This window comes from Ranitomeya imitator, chromosome 6, assembly GCF_032444005.1.
Source record: "Ranitomeya imitator isolate aRanImi1 chromosome 6, aRanImi1.pri, whole genome shotgun sequence".
NCBI classification, from domain to species: Eukaryota; Metazoa; Chordata; class Amphibia; order Anura; family Dendrobatidae; genus Ranitomeya; species Ranitomeya imitator.
In genome coordinates this window covers 142,241-167,450 of record NC_091287.1, presented here as the reverse complement: position 1 = coordinate 167,450, position 25,210 = coordinate 142,241, and the positions used below count along the sequence as shown (strand labels likewise).

Genomic DNA, 25,210 nt, shown 5'->3' with positions numbered 1-25,210 from the left:
CACTCAGAGGCAGGCAGCGCCCGAGAGGGAGTCAGCAGCTCTCAGAGGCAGGCGGCGGCAAAAAGGGAGTTAGCAGCTCTCCGAGGAACGCAACAGCAGAACATGTGCAGCAGTTCCTAGCTCTTTTCTAAAGAGCTTGTAAACACTTATAAAGCTGCCAGGATCGCAGGAGCGTTTACCTACTAAAAACGACCAGCTGCAGCACACAGCTTGCCAGGTAGACTTACAGTTCTCCATGTGTCTGATGTATTCTACCCAGGATACTGCATCAAGAGGGCCAAGATGAAGACAAGCTATACGGTGTAGGGATGCACATGTTTTGGTAGGCATAAGGTAGAGTTCACACAGGCAAAGGGCGCTTTGGTCCAAGAAAAACTAAAATACGTAAGCTACTTACCGGTAGCGGTGTTTTTCAGAAGCTCATGACAGCACCACGAGAGAGGGGATCCGCCCTTCAGGGACAAGAAACCTACAGACATAAAAATGCAGCACCTCTCTCCCACATCAGTTGGTTTACAGAGCACGAGATGACCTCCGTAGGTTAGTAGCATATACACAATTTTAAACATAGTACAATTCACCCGGTGGAAAAATTAGGCCTTAAATGGAAAAAGGGTGTTGACCCATACGAGAAAAAGAAAAAAGGGTAGGGAATATAAGGGTGCTGTCATGGGCTCCTGAAAAACACCGCTACCGGTAGGTAGCTTACGTATTTATTCAGTCGCCATGACAGCACCACAAGAGACTTTCAGAGAAGTAAAAGACTAGGGAGGGACAACTGCTTCAATCACCCTTCTCCCAAACGTGAGATCGGAGGAGCAACCCAAATCTAGTCTATATAGTGTTTAAGAAAAGTAGATGGAGAAGACCATGTGGCCGCCTTACAAATGTCTTCAATCGATACCTCTGATCTCTGCCCAGGAAGTAGCCATGGCTCGAGTGGAGTGAGCTTTTATACCTTCCGGGATCTGCACGCCACCTGCTGAATAAGCCAAAGAAATTGCCTCCCTGATCCATCTAGCTAATTGTTTTTGGACACTCAGCCCATTTCTAACTCCCTGGAAGGATACAAATAGGGAATTATCTTTCTTCCAAGAGCTAGTAGCCGAAATATATCTAAGAAGACATCTTCTTACATCTAGAGAATGGAATTTTCGCTCTTTATCATTGGTGGGGTTAGAACAGAACGAAGGTGGAACTACTTCCTGCAATCTGTGAAATTTTTAAGCTACTTTTGGAAGGTAAAGAGGATCAGGTTTCAGAACAACTATCTTCTCTAAACTGCATGTATGGAGGCTGTCTAGACAGGGCTGGCAGATCGCTCACCCTGCTTGTGGATGTGAGCGCAACTAAAAGGGCCGGTTTAAAAGATAGGATTTTAATTGGGACAGTATCAATAGGTTCAAATAGCGCTTCCATCAGAGCTGAGAGCACAAAATTTAGGTCCCATGGAACCAATTTCTGCTTAATAACTGGCCTGGACCTAGTTGCAGCCTTAAAGAACCTAGATATCCAGTGATTGCTGGCTAACTTACTATTGTACAGCGCCCCCAGAGCCGACAATTGAACTCAAGAGTGCTTGTGGCTAAACCCATTTCTAATCCCTTCAGTAAAAATTCCAAAATTTTATTAAGACAGACTTTTGGGGAATATGTGCCCCTGAGACAGCCAAGAGTTTCCTCCAAATTCTGACAAATGTTTGTCGTAGACACCTTTCTACTCTTTAGTAATGTATTTACTAGGTCTCGAGAAAAACCCTTCGCCTTTAGTAATGACCTCTCGAATTCCACGCCGCTAGATGTACATTGGCGACTCGTGGATGGAGAATTGGGCCTTGGGTGAGGAGATCTGGTATTTCTGGGAGAATCCAAGGCTGGGAAACAGACATCTTCCTCAGCCACGGTAACCATGACCTTCTGGGCCAGAATTGGGCTACCATGATTACCCGGGCCTTGTCCTCCCGTATCTTCCTCCGAACTATCGGAATTAAGTTTAGAGGGGGAAAGGCATAAGCGAGATTGAAGTGCCACGAGATTAGGAGAGCGTCCACTGCATACAGGTTTTCCCTGGGATTTAAGGAGCAGAACCAATGTAGCTGTTTTCCTTGCTTGCGAAAAGGTCTATGTCTGGGCACCCCCATAATTGTACAATCTGGTTGAAGATGGTCTGAATCAATGTGAAATCTCCCTGTCCGTGTTTGTTGCGGCTTAGATAGTCGGCCACGACATTGAGCTTTCCTTTTATGTGAAGAGCCGTAAGGGATAGTAGATAATTTTCTGCCATCTGAAAAATACAATCCGCAACATCCATTAACGAACCTGACCGAGTACCTCCTTGATGGTTAATATAGGCTACGGTCACCTGGTTGTCTGAAAATAAATCTAACATGTCTACCCTGTAGGGGTATAAGGAAACTATTTAAAGCGCAGTCTACCGCTAATTCTTTTAAGTTGGACGATGAATTCTGCTCAGATTGAGACCACAGTCCCTGGACCCAACTATTCCCCATGTGTCCTCCCCATCCCGTGGGACTAGCATAACTACAGATAGTTATTATTTGGGACACAATTTGTCCAGGGAACACCTCTACGTAAATTTGGTATATGTGTCCACCAATGTAAAGATTGAATAGATTCAGTGGATAGTGAAAAAATATTGTCAAGATGTCCCATCAAATGATGGGTGTTACGTAATATGTCCCACTGTAGTGCCCTGGTGTGATATTGAGCCCAGAGGACCGCCGGGTAACACGATGTTAGTGATCCCAATAGTGACATCACTCTTCTTATAGAGACTGAAGGTTTTTTAGTCACTTTAGTTACTAGTTGTTGGATCCTATCCACTTTTGCATCTGGAAGACGACATTCCTGCCCGCTAGAATCTATGACAAGACTCAAAAACTCCTGTACTTTAGAGGGTTGTAAACGAGATTTTTTAAGATTAATGATCCAACTCAATTTCTGCAAAACTGAAGTCACCTTTCCTAATTAGTCAGTGCAGTGTGATTCCGAATGTTCCACAATTAATAAGTCATCTAAGTAGGCAATTATTAAGATGTCCTGTTCGTGAAGGTTCGCCATGACTTCTACCATTATTTTAGTGAATTTTCACGGGGTGCGACCGCGACACCAAAGGGAAGTGCTCTATTGTGCCATTAATTGAAACTGCCACTCTAAGGAATTGTTGGTGGTCTGCGTGTATTCGGACGTGATAATAGGCATCTTCCAAATCTAAGTCAACCATGAAGCAATTGTTAAACAAAAGTTTTATTGCCATCTTTACAGATTCCATCTTGAAAGAAGGAACCAGTAGAAATTTATTTAGGCCTTTTAAATTAATGATGGTACGGAAGGAGCCATCAGGTTTTTTAATCAGGAAGAGGGGGGAATAAAACCCCTTACCTCTATGTATTGTGGGTACATTCATCAGCACTCCTTTTTGCTGAAGTTCCTGGACCTCTGATTCCAGTGCTAATTGTTCTGCAGAGGAAGAAAGGACAGGTGTTAGACAAAATTTATCCTGAGGAATCCTTTGGAACTCGAACTTTAGACCAATTGCATTAATACTGAGGACCCACGGGCTATTGGAGATCTTCAACCAGGCCGGGTAGAAGGCTGAAAGTCTTCCCCCCACCTGGTCCAGCAGTCATTGAGGCTTTTTATAGTCCCGATAGGTGTTAAACATATACCCTCTACCTCTTTTTCTGTTACTGTCATATCTGGATCCTTCTCTACTTGATCTTTTGAGGTTGAACCATCTTTTATTGTATTTTGTATGAGGGTCTTCCTAGGAAGGGGAATTGTTTTTTATTATTGCCTGTTTTTTCTAACAGTTCATCAAGTACCGGCCCAAACAAGTGCGCCCCCACAGGGAATGCCATAATTTTAATCTGGCATGTAAATCTCCTGGCCACCATTTTATCCATAAAGCCCTGGAGGCCGCATTGGACAGGGCTGAAGATCTGGCTGCCAATTTCACCGAATCTGCCGAAGTGTCTAAAACACAAGCTGCTGCTTTCTGAATTATAGGAAGGGAGGCTAAGATCTCATTTCTAGGAACTTTGTTTTTAAATTGATCTTCCAGGCGGTCAAGCCACACCATTAGCGACCGTGCTGTAGAAGTAGCCGCAATTGCTGGTCTCAGAGATCCCGCTGCCGTTTCCCAAGTACCCTTAAGAAAAACGTCAGCCTTTCTGTCTAACGGGTCTTTAAGATTGCCTAGATCCTCAAACGGTAGCGAGGTCTTTTTACACGCTTTGGGGCCTTATCCCATGAGGATGATGCTTCTTCCCCGAATGGATACCTCCTCTTAAACGCTGGTGGGAGCGATCCTTTCCTTTCCGGTTTCTTCCACTCCCATGTAATTAAAGCGTTTATTTTATCAAACACCGGAAAAGATCTATGGGATTTTTTATCTAACCCCTTAAACATTACGTCCTGCATGGACCACTGCGACTGGGGCTCCTCAATCCCCATTGTATTATTTACTGCTTTAACCAGCCGATTAATTCTATCTAGTAGTAAGCAGGAGTGTCCCGACTCAGCATCCATGGATGAAGAGGAAGATGGAGAGGAGTCTGAGCTTAGCTCGTCCGAACTAAAGTCAGACATTGGGGATTTAATTTTTTTTTCCTCTTTTTAAAATCTGACTTTTGGGATTTAAATAGAACTTCTGATTTCTCGTCTAACCATATCTCTTAAGGTAGATGTAAGGTCAGGGGCCTCCTCCTCTATTAAACGTTGTATGCAAGTGTCACGATATGATATTTCATACCATATCGTGAAATTGTCACGATTCCCCTGACCGCTGTCACCAATGGGTCAGGAGTCACACCGTGACCGTCACCCCTACGTCACGGGTTGGGGTGACTTTAGGCCAACAGACGGCTATCACATGTGCAGGGGGGCTTATCTTAGTTATCCCTCCCCTCCACGATGTGATGAAAAAACACACACAAGGCTATTGACCTCTTAGTTTACAGCAGGGGCTTATTCTAGGTATCCCACTGCTTTTCTATATACCACGAACTGCAGGGATTTATGTATATCCCGCTTACAGTTCCACTTAACACTTGCAGCTCTCTGGCGCCCCCTTACTCTCAGGTCAGATTAGGTACTGCACCCTGGGTAATTAGTCGCCAGAAAGGCTGCCTGCTATGTACTGGCTATTGGGCACGCTGCAGCGACGCGATAACTACTCCCACACAGGCAGGAACAATAATTATCAAACCCGCAGTTGCTTCAGCATAATCCAACCGTCAGCACACTTTCGCTGCCACCAGCTTCGATTAAACGGGTCCGAAGCTAACCCAACACAACAGTAACAGTAGCGTATTTTCCCTTCAAGAGACTTAGGGTACGGTTTAGAGCAGGAGAACGAACTAATATATAATAGTATATCCCATTCAAAATAACTAGGCAGTGCGTTATTAAAAATAGTTTATAAAGATGTTATACATGAGACAATTGCAAATATGTACAAGGGTAATTGTAACATAAAGGGAATAAATGAGAAAAGATAACACTCACATATTAAAAGCATTGCAGGCATCCAGGCTAGTGCAGTTTCCATACATCCCAGTCCATGGGATGTACCAGCTCTTCCAGGACAATAGGACAAAGCAGTCCAGAGGGAGAAATCAGCAAAAAGTGACTCCTCAGAGCCTGCCAGACACTTAAAACATTAAGGCTGTGACATCACAGAAAGGCTGGCTTATCCAGACCCTCCTCTCTCTACATTCTGCCTAAACTTTAAACTATTCTCTCTAATTTCTATAACTTCACTACAAAACATGACAGAGTCATACCAAACCCATAATTCATCTCGGATTAACGTGAGCATTCTAATGAGATCAAATATGTCCTATCTGGGATACATATTTACAGAGAAAACCCTACTTCTTTACCAGATGGAGTTAGAAACTCGTGTTTCGCGGGTTGTGTAGATACATCGAGTGAGAATAAAAATATATATTTTCGTATTTCTAGCTTAAATCGTTTGCCTAATATCTAACAAAAACTAGACAAAGAATCTTTCATGAATTTTTGGAGCCACTTTTCCTTATAGCTGAACAAGAGCTTACACAGGAAATGCTAGTCGTAAATTCCGTTCGGCAATAAAACCTCTCTTCCCCCATACTCTCAGAGAAGGACAGCCAGGAATTTGCAGCTACAAACTGTTACTCCAAGAAGGGGCTTAGCCCACACAGGCTAGAGAACTACTTATGATATTTCATACCATATCGTGACACCTCCCCCTTTTGGTGTGCGCTAGGGAGGTAGAACCCGACGGTATGCCTCCATGGGCACCTCAGTAGGTTCACCCTGGCGGGAGAGTCCATCTGCATTCCCATGCTCCCTGCCCGTTTTGTGTTCAATGGTGAAGTCAAACTGCTGAAGGGCAAGGCTCCAGCGTAGCAACCTGCCGTTGGTTCCACACATGGCGTTTAGCCAGCGAAGAGGGTTGTGGTCGGTCACCACAGTGAAAGTGTGACCATACAAGTAGGGCTGCAAGCGCTGCAGGGCCCAGACTAGGGCCAGGCACTCCTTCTCAATTGTGGAGTAGGCCACTTCCTTCGGCAAAAGTTTCCGACTCAGGTATAACACGGGGTGCTCTTGGTCCTCCGAGTCAACCTGGCTGAGTACAGCACCAAGGCCAAACTCGCTGGCGTCGGTCTGCACCAAGAACGGTCGACTGCTGTCGACTGCTTTCAACACAGGGGCGTTGCACAGTGCGGTTTTCAACGCCTTGAAAGCCCCCTCACAGCCATCTGTCCAGTTGACGATGTGGGGTAGCTTCTTCCGGGTGAGGTCCGTCAAAGGTTTTGCCAGGCTACTATAGTGCTGTACGAAGCGCCTATAGTACCCTGCAGTGCCCAAGAAGGACATCACCTGTTTCTTGGTCACGGGAGTGGGCCAGTTCACGATCGCGCCCACTTTCTCCGGCTCTGGCTTCAGGGTGCCTCCGCCTACCCGGTGTCCTAGGTAGTGAACCTCCCTCTTGCCCATCTGACACTTCCCCGGCTTGATAGTCAGTCCTGCTTGGTGAATCCGCCTGAGCACCTCCTCGAGATGCTGCAGGTGTTCCTTCCAGGAGGGACTGAAAATGGCAATGTCATCCAAGTACGCCACGGCGTACGTCTCCAGTCCCTGAAGCAGGCAGTTGATCATCCGCTGGAAAGTGGCAGGGGCATTCTTCATGCCGAAGGGCATGACCGTGGACTCGTACAGTCCAAAGGGTGTGATAAAGGCGGACTTCTCCTGCGCCTCGGGGCTCAGGGGAATCTGCCAGTATCCTCTACTCAAATCCATTATTGTCAGGTATTTTGCGCCAGCTAACTTCTCAAGCAGCTCCTCGATGCGCGGCATTGGGTGCGCATCCGAGGCTGTGATGGCGTTGAGCCCCCTGTAGTCCACGCAGAACCGTGTGGTCCGGTCCTTCTTTGGCACGAGAACTACAGGCGATGCCCACGCGCTCTTTGACCTTCGAATCACCCCCAGCTGTAACATCTCATCGATCTCTTGGCGCATAGTCTGCTGCACCTGGTCAGAGATTCGATAGGGTGTTCGCCGTAGTGGGGCGTGATTCCCGGTGTCCACCTCGTGGACTGCTAACTCAGTCCTCCCAGGTCGGTTGGAGAACACGACCCGGAAAGGTTCCAGGGTGGTTTGCAACTGCACCCGCTGGGGTTCAGTTAACGAGGCGCTTACCTCCACATCCTCGATGGACCCATTGGCCTTGGCTTGGGCCAGCAAGTCCAGGAGGGTGTCTTCCTCACCGTCTTCGGGCAAGCTGCAGACTGGTAGGACGAAAGGTTCACGTTCGTGATGAGCCTTCATCATGTTGACGTGAAAGGCCTTTCGCCTACCCCGAGCGTGGTCAAGCGTGACCACGTACGTGACCGGGTTGAGCTGTTGGTGGACGACGTACGGGCCCTCCCAGGCTGCCTGAAGCTTATCCGTTGGTACGGGGACCAGCACCCACACCTTTTGACCCACGTGGTAGGTCCGCTCCCGGGCGTTCTGGTCGTACCAGTGCTTCTGATCAGCCTGAGCCTGCGTCATGTTGTCATGCACCAACTGCGTCAAGGTCTGCATCTTGTCACGGAAGCGCATGACATACTCCACTATGGACACTTCAGAAGGGTTCGGCTCCTCTTCCCAGGATTCTCTTACCAACCCAAGGGGTCCCCGAACTCGCCTGCCATACAGGAGCTCGAAGGGGGAGAACCCCGTCGAGGCCTGCGGAACCTCTCGGTAAGCGAACAGCAGGTGTGGGAGGTACCGCTCCCAGTCGCGCCCTTGAGTCTCAACCAGCATGCGTAGCATCTGTTTGAGGGTACCATTGAAGCGTTCACACAAGCCATTGGTCTGTGGGTGGTACGCACTCGATACCAGGTGCTTCACCTGCATTTTCTTACAGAGAGCCTCCATTAGGCGAGACATAAATTGGGTCCCTTGATCAGTAAGCATTTCCCTGGGAAATCCTACACGTGAAAAGATGGCCAACAGGGCATCTGCCACCTTATCTGCCCTAGTTGAGGACAGAGCTACTGCCTCTGGGTACCGGGTAGCGTAGTCTACCACAGTAAGGATGTATTGCTTTCCAGAGCTGCTGGGGACGGCCAGCGGGCCCACAATGTCCACCGCGATCCTCTGGAAAGGCTCCTCTATCACTGGCAAAGGGATCAGGGGAGCCTTAAGAGCAGGCCCCGCCTTCCCCACTCTTTGACAGGTGACACAGGAGCGGCAGTAGTTTGACACATCTGTCCCCATCTTAGGCCAATAGAAGTGTTGAGACAGCCGGGCCTTAGTTTTGCTGATCCCCAAGTGTCCAGCTAGCGGGATCTCATGGGCAATCCGCAACAACTCACCCCGGAATTGCTGCGGGACGACCAGCTGTCTTTCCCTCAACCACTCCTTTTGTGATTCTCCGGGTACTGTCTCCCGGTACAACCTTCCTCGTTCCCAGAACACCTTCTCCTTATCAGTCACGGAGGTGGGCGTCTCGGCGAGTTGTCTCAAACTCTCTAGGCTCGCATCTGTGTGCAGAGCGGCCTGAAACTCCTGGCTAGGGGAAGCCAAAAGCGACGTCAGGGTCCCTTCCCCACGGGAACCCTCTTGGACCTGCTCTGGGTCCACCTCTGGTTCAGTCACAGTGGGGACTGAGGAGGGTCCGGAAGGCAGACAGTTATCTGCGTTCCGGGCACTCTGACTGCGGGTGACAGCAGCTACGTAGGCTGTCTCCCCGGGGATTTCTACAGGCCCATCAGCCGGCGCTGCTATGGGCTCTACCTCCCCATCCACCCCCAACACTCCAGGGGCATTGCTACTTATGGGCCAGTTACCTTCCTCGGTGGCACTGGTCACTTTCATGGCGTCACCTTGCTCATGGTTCCCATGCTTCTCCCCATTTCCTGTAGCACCGACACTTGCCCCTGTTAGGGGTTCCTCAGCCGTCTCACTCCGCAGAGCGACGTGGCTGGGCACGCCTGTACCTATGGACACATTAACCTTCACAGAAAAATCATCAGGTTCCGCTGGCACAGGTACAACATTTTCACCCTCAATCCTAGGGAAAAAATGGTTATTAGATGCATCATTACAAGATAAAGCATGGTCAGGTAACACATGCGATTTCCCATCATCATCATCATCATCAGGGTTAACGTCACCCTTATTAGTAGATTGGGGAGGGGTGTCAGGGACGTAGTATGCATACATCCTCCCCAAATCAGTTCCCAACAAAACATCAGTGGGCAAATTATCCGACAGCCCCACTTCCTTCACCCCGCTCCCAGCACCCCAATCAATAAAAACCCGGGCCATCGGTAAGGGACAGCTGATGCCCCCAATCCCAGTGACAGTTAGGGTTTTCCCCGGAATGATTTCTTCAGGGGCCGCCAGTTCGGGTCGGATGAGGGTTCGTTCAGCCCCGGTGTCCTTGAGGCCTGTAGCAACATGGCCTCCCACAGTGACGGGCTGTACGTTGTCACACACCCTCCCAACCACACCACCCACAAAAAGAACTGCTGCATTAGGCCCTGGGGCCTTGGCTGGGGTGTTCTTCGGCCTGTCTGGACAGAAGGTACTGATATGCCCAGGCCGCTTGCAGGTGTGACACGTGCGAGGTTCGGTGGTAGGTCTGGTGCTGTTGGCCACAGGGCCAGGACCTCGGGTGTGCTGGCTGGCAGGGGTACTGGCGTTGGTTGCAGGCTTACCCCCTCTCCAGCTGGTGGTGACTGGCTTCCGCACTTCCGATCTACGGTTGGCCTCATAGGCATCGGCAATCTGCGCTGCTTTCGTCACGTCTTTGGGTTCTCTGTCCATCACGAACTGTCGCACCTCAGCTGGGCAAAGATGAAAGAACTGGTCTTTGATCATCAGGTCTCGCAGCTGCGCAAAGGTGGTCACTGACAGCCCTTGGGTCCACTGGTCAAAGTGGGTCCCCAGTCCATGCACCACATCACTGTAACTGTCGTGTGGGCCACGTTGGAGGGTCCGGAACTTTCTACGGTACACCTCGGGTGTAAGCTGGTACTTGGCTATCAGAGCCTGCTTGATGGCCTCATAGTCTCCATCTTGTTCTTGAGGGAGGGCAGCAAACGCCTCCAGAGCTTTACCTTTCAGCCCTGGTGTCAGGTATCGGGCCCATTCATCTGTAGGCAGCTGGTACTGCCTGCAGGCTTTCTCAAAGGCCCGCAGAAAAGTGTCCAAATCTCCGTCCTTCTCCATAACAGGAAAGTGATCAGGCCGGGGCTTCGGTGTCTGAGCGCTGCTAGGCTCACGGTTGGTCTGAGACAACCCCTGCATTTGCAGTCGGGCTAAGTGCAGCTGGTACTCCCGCTCAGCTTGCCGCTCGGCTCGCTGGGCCTGTGCCTCTCTCTCAGCTCGGGCCTCTTTCTCGGCTTGCTGGGCCTGGGCCTCCTGCCGGTATTGCTGAATCAGCTGCCGACGTCCCTCATGGTCGTCAATGGGAAATTCTTTCAAGGCCGCCTGCAGGTGGGGGTCCAATTCGCCCGGATTGCTAACAGGGCCAGCATTCAGTGGTCGGACCTCTGCTGCAGCACCATGTTCGCTGGTGCTGGCTTCTGCGGCCTCTGAGCTCTGAGATTGGTCTCGAGCGGCTTCCCATTGCACCAGATCTGCGACCAGTTGGGCTTTGTTTTTGCTTGCAAAGTCAATGTGCTGTGTCTTGCATAAGGCAACAAGGGTGTCTCTGGTCTGCTGCTCATAAAAGGTTTCTCCCAGCCCAACCATGGTTGCCAAATAAAAGATAGGATAGAAAAACGAAGAGAAAGGGAGGGGATAATTACCAGTACGCAATTGTCTCACAACTAAAAAGCACTGAGTTCGTTCTCCAAACTTATTTGCGCAGAGTCCTCGCAAGAACTTTCTGCAAGTTTTTAGTGAGAGGAATGATTACTCAAACCAAATCACTAATGCTCTAAGATATCCCACCGCTGCCACCAATTGTCACGATTCCCCTGACCGCTGTCACCAATGGGTCAGGAGTCACACCGTGACCGTCACCCCTACGTCACGGGTTGGGGTGACTTTAGGCCAACAGACGGCTATCACATGTGCAGGGGGGCTTATCTTAGTTATCCCTCCCCTCCACGATGTGATGAAAAAACACACACAAGGCTATTGACCTCTTAGTTTACAGCAGGGGCTTATTCTAGGTATCCCACTGCTTTTCTATATACCACGAACTGCAGGGATTTATGTATATCCCGCTTACAGTTCCACTTAACACTTGCAGCTCTCTGGCGCCCCCTTACTCTCAGGTCAGATTAGGTACTGCACCCTGGGTAATTAGTCGCCAGAAAGGCTGCCTGCTATGTACTGGCTATTGGGCACGCTGCAGCGACGCGATAACTACTCCCACACAGGCAGGAACAATAATTATCAAACCCGCAGTTGCTTCAGCATAATCCAACCGTCAGCACACTTTCGCTGCCACCAGCTTCGATTAAACGGGTCCGAAGCTAACCCAACACAACAGTAACAGTAGCGTATTTTCCCTTCAAGAGACTTAGGGTACGGTTTAGAGCAGGAGAACGAACTAATATATAATAGTATATCCCATTCAAAATAACTAGGCAGTGCGTTATTAAAAATAGTTTATAAAGATGTTATACATGAGACAATTGCAAATATGTACAAGGGTAATTGTAACATAAAGGGAATAAATGAGAAAAGATAACACTCACATATTAAAAGCATTGCAGGCATCCAGGCTAGTGCAGTTTCCATACATCCCAGTCCATGGGATGTACCAGCTCTTCCAGGACAATAGGACAAAGCAGTCCAGAGGGAGAAATCAGCAAAAAGTGACTCCTCAGAGCCTGCCAGACACTTAAAACATTAAGGCTGTGACATCACAGAAAGGCTGGCTTATCCAGACCCTCCTCTCTCTACATTCTGCCTAAACTTTAAACTATTCTCTCTAATTTCTATAACTTCACTACAAAACATGACAGAGTCATACCAAACCCATAATTCATCTCGGATTAACGTGAGCATTCTAATGAGATCAAATATGTCCTATCTGGGATACATATTTACAGAGAAAACCCTACTTCTTTACCAGATGGAGTTAGAAACTCGTGTTTCGCGGGTTGTGTAGATACATCGAGTGAGAATAAAAATATATATTTTCGTATTTCTAGCTTAAATCGTTTGCCTAATATCTAACAAAAACTAGACAAAGAATCTTTCATGAATTTTTGGAGCCACTTTTCCTTATAGCTGAACAAGAGCTTACACAGGAAATGCTAGTCGTAAATTCCGTTCGGCAATAAAACCTCTCTTCCCCCATACTCTCAGAGAAGGACAGCCAGGAATTTGCAGCTACAAACTGTTACTCCAAGAAGGGGCTTAGCCCACACAGGCTAGAGAACTACTTATATTTCATACCATATCGTGACAGCAAGGCTTGCACAACCTTTTCTCATAATTATCCGGGAGTGGTTCCCCACACTCCCTGTGTTTGGCCTTGGTGGAACATTTTCTCCCCTAGTAAAGAGAGAGGGAACATAAAAAGGGGCAGAGGATCATTAAGTGAACTTTCACGTAGATCACTAAACCCAGACGCGTGGTTCACGGTACCGTAGTGGGGGATCCTTCCTGGCCGGTGATGTTTTACGGCCTGAGGACTTGCTCGACTTATGAACACTTTTGGCTCCACCAGCACGACTACTGCCACTAGATCGCCGTTGGGAGATAGCATGGGTCTCTTCAATGGGCTGAGGCTGCTGCCGCTTCTCAAGCTGCGGTGCTTCTTGCTCCGGCGACTCCATTTGAAAAATGGGTCTGAGACACTCAACAGCTGCCATATCCTTTCTTAAATATGCCCCCAACGGTACCACCCCCGGATGGGGGTCAGCAGGATCTTCGCATGACCTGCCCGGCACCAACGCAAGGACTGGCCTCCCCCTCCCGAGGCCACGCCCCCGGCTGACAATAGGGTCCCCCCCAGGCCGTGCCGCACCCGCCTTCACCGTCAATCCAGAGGGATACGCCACCATCCGGCGCGGCTTCACCGCGCATGCCCGGTCGCGTCATCAGACTGCACCGCTGGCCGCGTCATCAGGATGCGCTGCTGGCCTTGACAGGGAACGCCCCTTCCGGTCGCGACGCCTCCATAGACACCCAGACATGCCGCCCGCCGTCCAGACCGAAGCACTCACCACCGCAGGACGCGACCAGACTCGGAAAGGCCTGCCAGACAGGGCCCCAGGAGCAGATACCATGTACTTACCGGGTACCTGCGGCGAAGGGTCATTAGGACGCAAGCCATTTCTGAAGGCTGCTTCCCTCTGCTGACACAAGGCAGTCCCCCTGCTGTGTGGTGCTTCCTGCGTCCTGGACAGTCCGAGGTAGGGTAGGGGCCCTCCCACTACCTGCGTCGGACCGAAAGGACTGGGTAGTCTTCTTTTCTTCAACCTTCACAAGGTCTGTCTGAAGAGGTTTGCCTGTCTCGGACAGGAAGCCAACTGATGCGGGAGAGAGGTGCCGCCCTTTTTATGTCTGTTTTTTTCCTGTCCCTGAAGAGCGGATCCCCTCTCTCGTGGTGCTGTCATGGCGACTGAATAAATTACATCTATAGAATGGGAGGAATAGAACTAATCAACAGCATGTGTGAAAAAACTTGGGTATACCATTAAATCACAGACTGCACATGAGTCAACAGTGAAATGCAGCAGCAATGAAAGGCAAATAGTTCTAGGATGTATTAAAAGAAGCACAGTCTAGATCACGTGAAGTAATTCTCACCCCCTACTCCTCCTTGGTCAGGCCTCATCTGGAATACTGGGTCTAGTTCTGGGCACATTTAAAAAAAGACTTCAACAAACTGGAGCAAGTTCAGAGAAGAGCGACCAGGATGGTGAGCGGACTGCAAAGTATGGTTAAAGGATGTGGGAATGTTTAGATGGCAAAGAAGAAGGATAATACAAGACTTAATAGCCGTCTACAAATATCTGAAGGGCTGTCACAGTGTAGAGGGATCATTATTATTCCTATTTGCACAAGGAAACATGAGAAGCAATGGGATGAAACAGAGGGAGAAGATACAGATTAGATATCACACAAAGGCTGGACAGACATCTGTCTGAGATGGTTTAGTGAATCCTGCATTCAGCAGGTGGTTGGACACGAGGACCCTGGAGGTTCCGATGACCCTGGAGGTTCCTTCCAACTCTAACATTCTATGAAAGTAGGTGTTATTTGAAAGTTTTCATGGGGGGGCGTGGACAAATTCCCTCTGTATGTTGCTGACCAATCATAAGATGGCACCAACTGTCAGGGAATGAAGAGCCAGCCTCCAGCAGAGATGCAAGGACAGCTCTGCTCTCACCTCCGGCAGCAGTCAGGGTAGGGTAGAACAGCTGAGCTTAGGAGTAGGGTTGAGCGAAATGGATCGGACAAATTCAAAAATCGCCGACTTTCGGCAAAGTCGGGTGTCATGAAATCTGACCCTAGTGTGGGATCGGCCATGAGGTCGGCGACCTTCGTGCCAAAGTCACGTTTCGTATAACGCTTTCAGCGCCATTTTTCAACCAATGAAGGAGGACGCAGAGTGTGGGCAGCGTGATGACATAGGTCTCGGTCCCCACCATCTTAGAGAAGGGCATGACAGTGATTGGCTTGCTTTCTGCGGCGTCACAGGGGCTATAAAGGGGCGTGCACGCCGACCGCCATCTTATATGCTGCCGATGTGAACATAGGGAAAGGTTGCTGCAGCTTCATCAGAAGAAGGGATATAGTTAGGGAGGGAAGATTAACCCCGAAAATGCTTGTGCTGTAGCGATTTCCACTGTCCAACACCACCATTTGTTTGCAGGGACAGTGGAGTTTATATTTTTGAGCATCAGCTCTGTAGCTTATTAGGCTGCCCTATAAGGCTCCCTGATAGCTGCATTGCTGTTTGCACGCCGCTGTGCAAACCAACTGCTTTTTTAAAAGCAAAAATCCTGTTGCTCCTTTCTGCACAGTTGTGTGCAGAAGTCCTTTTTATTGCTGCCATACTTGTCCTGAGATCATTGTAGGAAGATTCATGTATCATACAATTATTAGGTTCTGTAGAAGGACGTAGATCTGGGTATTTATTATGATGGAATATAGGCTGAACTGGATGGACAAATGTCTTTTTTCGGCCTTACTATGTTACTATGTTACTATGTTAAGATTGAAATTGTATTACAGCCCTTGTATTTTTTCATATATCTTCCAGCCACTTACATTGCGTTGTTTAATACACTGAGTTTTGGTTTTGGTTTTGCGCAAAGACCTTTAGCAGAGGGAAGAATCTTCAAAATTGAAATGCACACGGCTGGTCAGTGCGGACGACGCCATAATAAGCATGAGCATCCCCCTAATGCGTCTGCTGATGCAAAGTTTGACACACATTAAGGAGCAGGCGTCTGCGGCCGAGGAGGAGGGAAGCCTTGATGACAGTCAGCCATTGTCTGCTCAGGGAAGTCTCTGGGACGAGGTGGCGGGCGAAGAGGAGGAGGACAATGATGGGGATGAATATTTATGGGAGGAGGATGCTCAGGGGGCAATAGAAGCTGGTGGCGTTGCAAGGTCAGGTACAGGGTTTTTGCGGGCCACAAGTGATGTTGATTTGCAAGAAAGTGCTCCTCAACCCAGCACAAGTAGTGAATTGACACCTGGAACATTGGCCCACATGGCTGATTATGCCTTGCGTATCCTAAAAAGGGACCCCCGCATTATCAAAATGATGACCGATGACGATTACTGGTTGGCCTGCCTCCTGGATCCACAATATAAAGGGAAATTACAAAATATCATGCCACATGAGAACCTTGAGCAAATATTGGCTACCAAACAAGCAACTCTTGTAGACCGTTTGGTTCAGGCATTCCCAGCACACAGCGCCGGTGATGGTTCTCACACGAGCCGTAGGGGGCAACATGGCAGAGGTGTTAGAGGTGCACAAATCAGAAGTGGCGTTGGCCAGAGGTGTTTTCTGACCAGGTTGTGGAGTGATTTCGCAATGACCGCTGACACGACAGGTACTGCAGCATCAATTCAAAGTGACAGGAGACAACATTTGTCCAGTATGGTTACTAACTATTTTTCCGCCATTATCGATGTTCTCCCTCAACCGTCATTCCCCTTCGATTACTGGGCATCTAAAATAGACACCTGGCCAGAATTAGCAGAATATGCATTACAGGAGCTCGCTTGCCCTGCTTCTAGTGTGCTATCAGAAAGAGTATTCAGTGCTGCAGGTTCAATACTGACCGAAAAAAGGACTCGTCTGGCTACCCGAAATGTTGATGATCTAACCTTCATTAAAATGAACCAATCATGGATTTCTAATTATTTTGCCCCACCTTTCCCTGCCGACACGTAACTTGCCTGAAAAATGTCTTACTTTTTGGCCTCCTCTTACTGACTTCTCAAATTCCTCTATTTGCAGCTGCTGAATGTCCACCATAGGCCATTTTTATACCTCCCTAAATGGGCTGACTCCCCCCACGGGGCCGTGGTCACCACCTGGCGCAAGCACCCGTGCGAGTGCCGTTTGCCTGGACAGGTGGGTGTGCCCACTCTTGGGCGACGGCACTGGCACAGTACACAAAAGTGTCTCTGCCGGTGGGAGGCGCCCCCACCGTGCAAACACACCACCGTACTATGAGGGGCCCTGTGCCAGTGCCAACGAGTGGCCCCCCCTGCTAGCTCAGGATCACAGCACTTGCAAAGTTGAAATACTTACCTTTCCCTGCTCCACTGCCGTGACGTATTCCGCGTTTCCTGGGCCCACGAAAATCTTGAGCCAGCCCTACCCCCCACAACTTTAGCCAAATGATCCTGTTTTCAATGCCTAACTATTATTATAAAGTAAATTAAGATTGACAAAGCTTAAGAAATACAAATTGATGTTTTGGCATTAAAATGGGCACTGTAGGTGTTTTGCTGTCCTCCACTCACTGCCGACTTTGATTCCCCATTGACTTGCATTGGGTTTCGTGTTTCGGTCGACCCCCGACTTTTCACAATAATCGGCCGATTTCACCCGACCCGACTTTTGACAAAGTCGGGTTTTGCGAAACCCGACTCGATCCTAAAAAAGGAAAAGTCGCTCAACCCTTCTTAGGAGGATTTGTAATGTGACACAGCCATCAACTCGCCTCTTCCCATAGACCTGTCCCCTCCGGTGTGCTGCCCCTCCCCCACACTGTCCAGGGATGTGTCTGAATCACACTTATGTCACTGTGCTCAGGGCGCTGTGAGGTCCCACACAGGAGGAACCGGCCTGTTCTGGGCTCCTCCTGTAAGAGACATAATGACAGCTCTGGTGTCACTGCAGAGCCAGGACAAGCTGCCCAAGCATGGCAGAGAAGTGCTACAGAAGTGCTACAGGGGCGTCTCACAGCATTAGAATATCATCAGCTGAATTCATTACAAGTTCTTCAATACAAAAAGTGAATCTCATATTATAGAGTCATTACACACAGAGTGATCTACTCCACATGTTTATTTCTGTTAATGTTGATGATTATGGCTTACAGCCAATGAAAACCCAAAAGTCATTATCTCAGTAAATTAGAATACTTTATAACACCGGCTTGAAAAATGATTGTAAAATCCGAAATGTTCCCTCCTGAAATGTATGATCAGTAAATGCCCTCAGTACTTGGTCGCGGCTCCTTGTGCATCAATTACTGCATCAATGCAGCGTGGCATGGAGGCGATCAGCCTGTGGCACTGCTGAGGGGTTATGGAAGCCCAGGTCGCTTTGATAGCAGCCTTCAGCTCGTCTGCATTGTTGGGTCTGGTGTCTCATCTTCCTCCTGACAATACTCCATACATTCTCTATGGGGTTAAGGTCAGGCGAGTTTGCTGCCAATCCAGCCCAGTGATACTGTTGTTTTTACACCAGGTATTGGTACTTTTGGCCGTGTGGACAGGGGCCAAGTCCTGCTGGAGAATGACATTTCCATCTCCAAAAATCTTGTCGGCAGAGGGAAGCATGAAGAGCTCTACAATGTCCTGGTAGACGGCTGCGCTGACTTTGGGCTTGATAAAACCCAGTGGACCTACACCAGCAGATGACATGGCTCCCAAACCATCACTGAAATAATTCCACTTTCCGATGATATTCTAATTTAGTGAGAAGCTCCTGTGTATCGCCGCGGCACAGCAGACATCACAGGGAGGATCGGTCCGCACACAAGGAGGATCGGTCCGCACACAGGGAGGATCGGTCCGCACACAGGGATCCGTGGCAGCAGGGGTCAAACATGTGTGAAGATAACAACCGGCGTGTCAAAAAATGGCTGAAACATCATCAATGAACATTGTACAAAACAACCAGCAGAGACCGCGCCACACTGCCACAGCCGGGGGGGACCGCGCCACACTGCCAAGGGGACCGCGCCACCCTGCCTCAACCTTACCAGCTCATCCGGACACACGCCCCTCACCCGGCGGAGCCCCGGACACGCGCCCCTCACCCGGCGGATCCCCCGGACACGCGCCCCTCACCCGGCGGGCCCCCGGACACGCGCCCCTCACCCGGCGGGCCCCCGGACACGCGCCCCTCACCCGGCGGACCCCCGGACACGCGCCCCTCACCCGGCGGACCCCCGGACACGCGCCCCTCACCCGGCGGACCCCCGGACACGCGCCCCTCACCCGGCGGACCCCCGCCCCTCACCCGGCGGACCCCCGGACACGCGCCCCTCACCCGGCGGACTCCCGGACACGCGCCCCTCACCCGGCGGACCCCCGCCCCTCACCCGGCGGACCCCCGGACACGCGCCCCTCACCCGGCGGACCCCCGGACACGCGCCCCTCACCCGGCGGACCCCCGGACCCCCGCCCCTCACCCGGCGGACCCCCGGACCCCCGCCCCTCACCCGGCGGACCCCCGGACACGCGCCCCTCACCCGGCGGACCCCCGGACCCCCGCCCCTCACCCGGCGGACCCCCGCCCCTCACCTTCGATGGAGATGACGTGCTCCCGGATCTGGTTCTGCAGAGCGAGGTCGTCCACGCGCTCGATCAGGTCGTAGATGGCGTAGATATTGGGGTGCACGGACTCGAACCTCTGAATCTCGGCCCTGATGGCCACAGAGTTGGACAGCACATACTGGGGGGCCCCGGGGGGCTGCGCCGCGGACACGGCCCCAGAGCCAAACTGGGGGACGGTACCGAACTGGGAGGGGACGGGGGCACCGGAGACCGACACCTGGGAGGACAGGGACGACTGCGGGCTGCCGGACAGGCCGGCCGGGGAGAAATTCATGGCGACAGCGGAGACCACGGGGGCAACGGATGAATGGACGGAGGATGGGGCTGATCGTCCGCAGGGGGCGGGGACGGGAGAAGGCCCCGGGACCGAGGGAGCGACGAGACCGCCGCTGTCTCCGCTGCGAATAACGGGGACTCCGGGAGCGCGCACTCCCACACACAGAGCGCGTCCACACGCAGAGCGCGCCCACACGCAGAGCGCGCCCACACGCAGAGCGCGCCCACACGCAGAGCGCGCCCACACGCAGAGCGCGCCCACACGCAGAGCGCGCCCACACGCAGAGCGCGCCCACACGCAGAGCGCGCCCACACGCAGAGCGCGCCCACCCGTCCGCGTCACCGCCTGCGTCACCGCGCCCCCCGCAGCCGCACTTCCGGCCACACCGAGACCCCTCAGCGACGGCGCTTCCGGTCACAGCGGCGACCCCCGTATATAACACCGACCCTTGTATACAGCGCGAATATATAACACCGACCCCGTATACAGCGTATATATAACACCGACCCCGTATACAGCGTATATATAACACCGACCCCGTATACAGCGTATATATAACACCGACCCCGTATACAGCGTATATATAACACCGACCCCGTATACAGCGTATATACAACACCGACCCCGTATACAGCGTATATATAACACCTACCCGTATACAGCGTATATATAACACCGACCCCGTATACAGCGTATATACAACACCGACCCCGTATACAGCGTATATATAACACCGACCCCGTATACAGCGTATATACAACACCGACCCCGTATACAGCGTATATACAACACCGACCCCGTATACAGCGTATATATAACACCTACCCGTATACAGCGTATATATAACACCGACCCCGTATACAGCGTATATACAACACCGACCCCGTATACAGCGTATATATAACACCGACCCCGTATACAGCGTATATATAACACCGACCCCGTATACAGCGTATATACAACACCGACCCCGTATACAGCGTATATATAACACCGACCCCGTATACAGCGTATATACAACACCGACCCCGTATACAGCGTATATATAACACCGACCCCCGTATATAACACCGACCCCGTATACAGCGTATATATAACACCGACCCCGTATACAGCGCGAATATATAACACCGACCCCGTATACAGCGTATATATAACACCGACCCCGTATACAGCGTATATATAACACCGACCCCGTATACAGCGTATATATAACACCGACCCCGTATACAGCGTATATATAACACCGACCCCGTATACAGCGTATATATAACACCGACCCCGTATACAGCGTATATATAACACCGACCCCGTATACAGCGTATATATAACACCGACCCCGTATACAGCGTATATATAACACCGACCCCGTATACAGCGTATATATAACACCGACCCCGTGTACAGCGTATATATAACACCGACCCAGTATACAGCGTATATACAACACCGACCCCGTATACAGCGTATATATAACACCGACCCCGTATACAGCGTATATATAACACCGACCCCCGTATACAGCGTATATATAACACCGACCCCCGTATACAGCGTATATATAACACCGACCCCGTATACAGCGTATATATAACACCGACCCCCGTATACAGCGTATATATAACACCGACCCCGTATACAGCGTATATATAACACCGACCCCGTATACAGCGTATATATAACACCGACCCCCGTATACAGCGTATATATAACACCGACCCCGTATACAGCGTATATATAACACCGACCCCCGTATACAGCGTATATATAACACCGACCCCCGTATACAGCGTATATATAACACCGACCCCGTATACAGCGTATATATAACACCGACCCCGTATACAGCGTATATATAACACCGACCCCGTATACAGCGTATATATAACACCGACCCCCGTATACAGCGTATATATAACACCGACCCCGTATACAGCGTATATATAACACCGACCCCGTATACAGCGTATATATAACACCGACTAGGGTTGAGCGAAACGGGTCGAACATTTTCAAAAGTATATAACACCGACCCCCGTATACAGCGTATATATAACACCGACCCCGTATACAGCGTATATATAACACCGACCCCGTATACAGCGTATATATAACACCGACTCCGTATACAGCGTATATATAACACCGACCCCAGTATATAACACCGACCCCCGTATACAGCGTATATATAACACCGACCCCGTATACAGCGTATATATAACACCGACCCCCGTATACAGCGTATATATAACACCGACCCCAGTATACAGCGTATATATAACACCGACTAGGGTTGAGCGAAACGGGTCGAACATTTTCAAAAGTCGCCGACTTTTGGCTAAGTCGGGGTTTCATGAAACCCGATCCGACCCCTGTGCGGGGTCGGCCATGCGGTACGCGACTTTCGCGCCAAAGTCGCGTTTCAATGACGCGAAAAGCGCCATTTCTCAGCCAATGAAGGTAAACGCAGAGTGTGGGCAGCGTGATGACATAGGTCCTGGTCCCCACCATCTTAGAGAAGGGCATTGCAGTGATTGGCTTGCTGTCTGCGGCGTCACAGGGGCTATAAAGAGGCGTTCCCGCCGACCGCCATCTTACTGCTGCTGATCTGAGCTTAGGGAGAGGTTGCTGCCGCTTTGTCAGAAGCAGGGATAGCGTTAGGCAGGGTCCATTAACCACAAAACCGCTTGTGCTGCAGCGATTTGCACTGTCCAACACCACCCTCGGTGTGCAGGGACAGTGGAAGTTTTTTTTTTTTTTTTTTTCCCCTCAGCGCTGTAGCTCATTGGGCTGCCCTAGAAGGCTCCCTGATAGCTGCATTGCTGTGTGTACGCCGCTGTGCAAACCAACTGCTTTTTTCAAAGCACAAATCCTCTTGTTCCTTCCTTTCTGCACAGCTATCTTGTTTGTTTGTCCACACTTTTTATTTCATTTGTGCATCAGTCCACTCCTTATTGCTGCCTGCAAAACCTGGCTGAGATTACTGCAGGCAGGGAGATAGTAGCTGCCTGCCATACCTGGCTGAGATTACTGCAGGCAGGGAGATAGTAATTGTAGGACATTCCCTGTTTTTTTTTTTTTTTTTTTTTTGGTGGGAGATTAAGATTGGCAATTTGGCATTTCTGCTAGAGTGCCATCCCTGTGTGTGCCATCTCTCTCACATAGTGGGCCATAGAAAGCCTTTTCATTTTTCTGTATTTTTTTTTGTGGGGTGTATAAATTCTCCCTGATAAAAATACAGTGGGAGATTAATATTGGCCTTTGGGCTTGTGTGCCAGTCCTGAGTGTGCCATCTCTCTCACAAATAGTGGGCCATAGAAAGCCTATTTTATTTTTTTTGGGGTTTTATAAATTCTCCCTGAAAAAAAGGGAGATTAATATTGGCCTCTGGGCTTGTGTGCCAGTCCTGAGCGTGCCATCTGTGCCAGCCCTGAGCGTGCCATCTCTCTCACAAATAGTGGGCCATAGAAAGCCTATTTAATTTTTTTTTTGGTTTTATAAATTCTCCCTGAAAAAAAGGGAGATTAATATTGGCCTCTGGGCTTGTGTGCCAGTCCTGAGCGTGCCATCTGTGCCAGCCAGCCCTGAGCGTGCCATCTCTCTCACAAATAGTGGGCCATAGAAAGCCTATTAATTTTTTTTTTTGGTTTTATAAATTCTCCCTGAAAAAAAGGGAGATTAATATTGGCCTCTGGGCTTGTGTGCCAGTTGTGAGCGTGCCATCTGTGCCAGCCCTGAGCGTGCCATCTCTCTCACAAATAGTGGGCCATAGAAAGCCTATTTAATTTTTTTTTTTGTTTTATAAATTTTCCCTGAAAAAAGGGAGATTAATATTGGCCTCTGGGCTTGTGTGCCAGTTGTGAGCGTGCCATCTGTGCCAGTCCTGAGCGTGCCATCTCTCTCACAAATAGTGGGCCATAGAAAGCCTATTTAAATTTTTTTTTGGTTTTATAAATTCTCCCAGAAAAAAAGGGAGATTAATATTGGCCTCTGGGCTTCTGTGCCAGTCCTGAGCGTGCCATCTGTGCCAGTCCTGAGCGTCCCATCTCTCTCACAAATAGTGGGCCATAGAAAGCCTATTTTATTTTTTTTGGGGGTTTTATAAATTCTCCCTGAAAAAAAGGGAGATTAATATTGGCCTCTGGGCTTGTGTGCCAGTCCTGAGCGTGCCATCTGTGCCAGTCCTGAGCGTGCCATCTCTCTCACAAATAGTGGGCCATAGAAAGCCTATTTATTTTTTTTTTTTGTTTTATAAATTTTCCCTGAAAAAAGGGAGATTAATATTGGCCTCTGGGCTTGTGTGCCAGTTGTGAGCGTGCCATCTGTGCCAGTCCTGAGCGTGCCATCTCTCTCACAAATAGTGGGCCATAGAAAGCCTATTTAAATTTTTTTTTGGTTTTATAAATTCTACCAGAAAAAAAGGGAGATTAATATTGGCCTCTGGGCTTCTGTGCCAGTCCTGAGCGTGCCATCTGTGCCAGTCCTGAGCGTCCCATCTCTCTCACAAATAGTGGGCCATAGAAAGCCTATTTTTTTTTTTTTTTGGGTTTTAGAAATTCTCCCTGGAAAAAAAAAGGGAGATTAATATTGCCCTTTGGGCTTGTGTGCCAGTACTAAGCGTTCCATCTCTCTCTCTCTCTCTCTCAGTCAGTGGGCCATAGAACGCCTATTTTTGGTTTTATTTGTTTTCTAAATTCTCCCTGAAAAAATCATTTTATTTTATTTGGTTTCTAAATTCTTCCTGATAAAATCACATTTTTTTAATTATTTTTTTTTCTAAAGTCTCCCTGAAAAAAAAAAAAAAAACAGTGGGAGATTAATATTGGCCTTTCTGCTTGTGTGCCAGTCTTGACTCCTGTGTGCGTCATCTCTCAGTCAGTGGGCCATAGAACGCCTATTTTTGGTTTTATTTGTTTTCTAAATTCTCCCTGAAAAAATCATTTTATTTTATTTGGTTTCTAAATTCTTCCTGATAAAATCACATTTTTTTTATTATTTTTTTTTCTAAAGTCTCCCTGAAAAAAAAAAAAAAAACAGTGGGAGATTAATATTGGCCTTTCTGCTTGTGTGCCAGTCTTGACTCCTGGGTGCGTCATCTCTCAGTCAGTGGGCCATAGAACGCCTATTTTTGGTTTTATTTGTTTTATAAATTCTCCCAGAAAAAATCATTTTATTTTATTTGGTTTCTAAATTCTTCCTGATAAAATCACATTTTTTTTATTATTTTTTTTTCTAAAGTCTCCCTGAAAAAAAAAAAAAAAAACAGTGGGAGATTAATATTGGCCTTTCTGCTTGTGTGCCAGTCTTGACTCCTGGGTGCGTCATCTCTCAGTCAGTGGGCCATAGAACGCCTATTTTTGGTTTTATTTGTTTTATAAATTCTCCCAGAAAAAATCATTTTATTTTATTTGGTTTCTAAATT

General features: G+C 49.2%; 1 protein-coding gene across 2 annotated transcripts in view; it reads right to left on the bottom strand.

The window, feature by feature from the left end:
- AGAP3 (ArfGAP with GTPase domain, ankyrin repeat and PH domain 3) overlaps positions 1 to 20,052 on the bottom strand; it is a 494,399-nt gene extending 474,347 nt beyond the window's left edge. Inside the window, exon 1 of one of the 2 annotated variants that reach the window (XM_069729029.1) lies at positions 19,479 to 20,052. In XM_069729029.1, the coding sequence (XP_069585130.1) occupies positions 19,479 to 19,785 (307 nt within the window). In that variant the 5' untranslated portion in view covers positions 19,786 to 20,052. The remainder of the gene's footprint in view (positions 1 to 19,478) is intronic. The other variant, XM_069729028.1, reaches the window with a different exon arrangement.
- Positions 20,053 to 25,210: the final 5,158 nt, after the last annotated feature.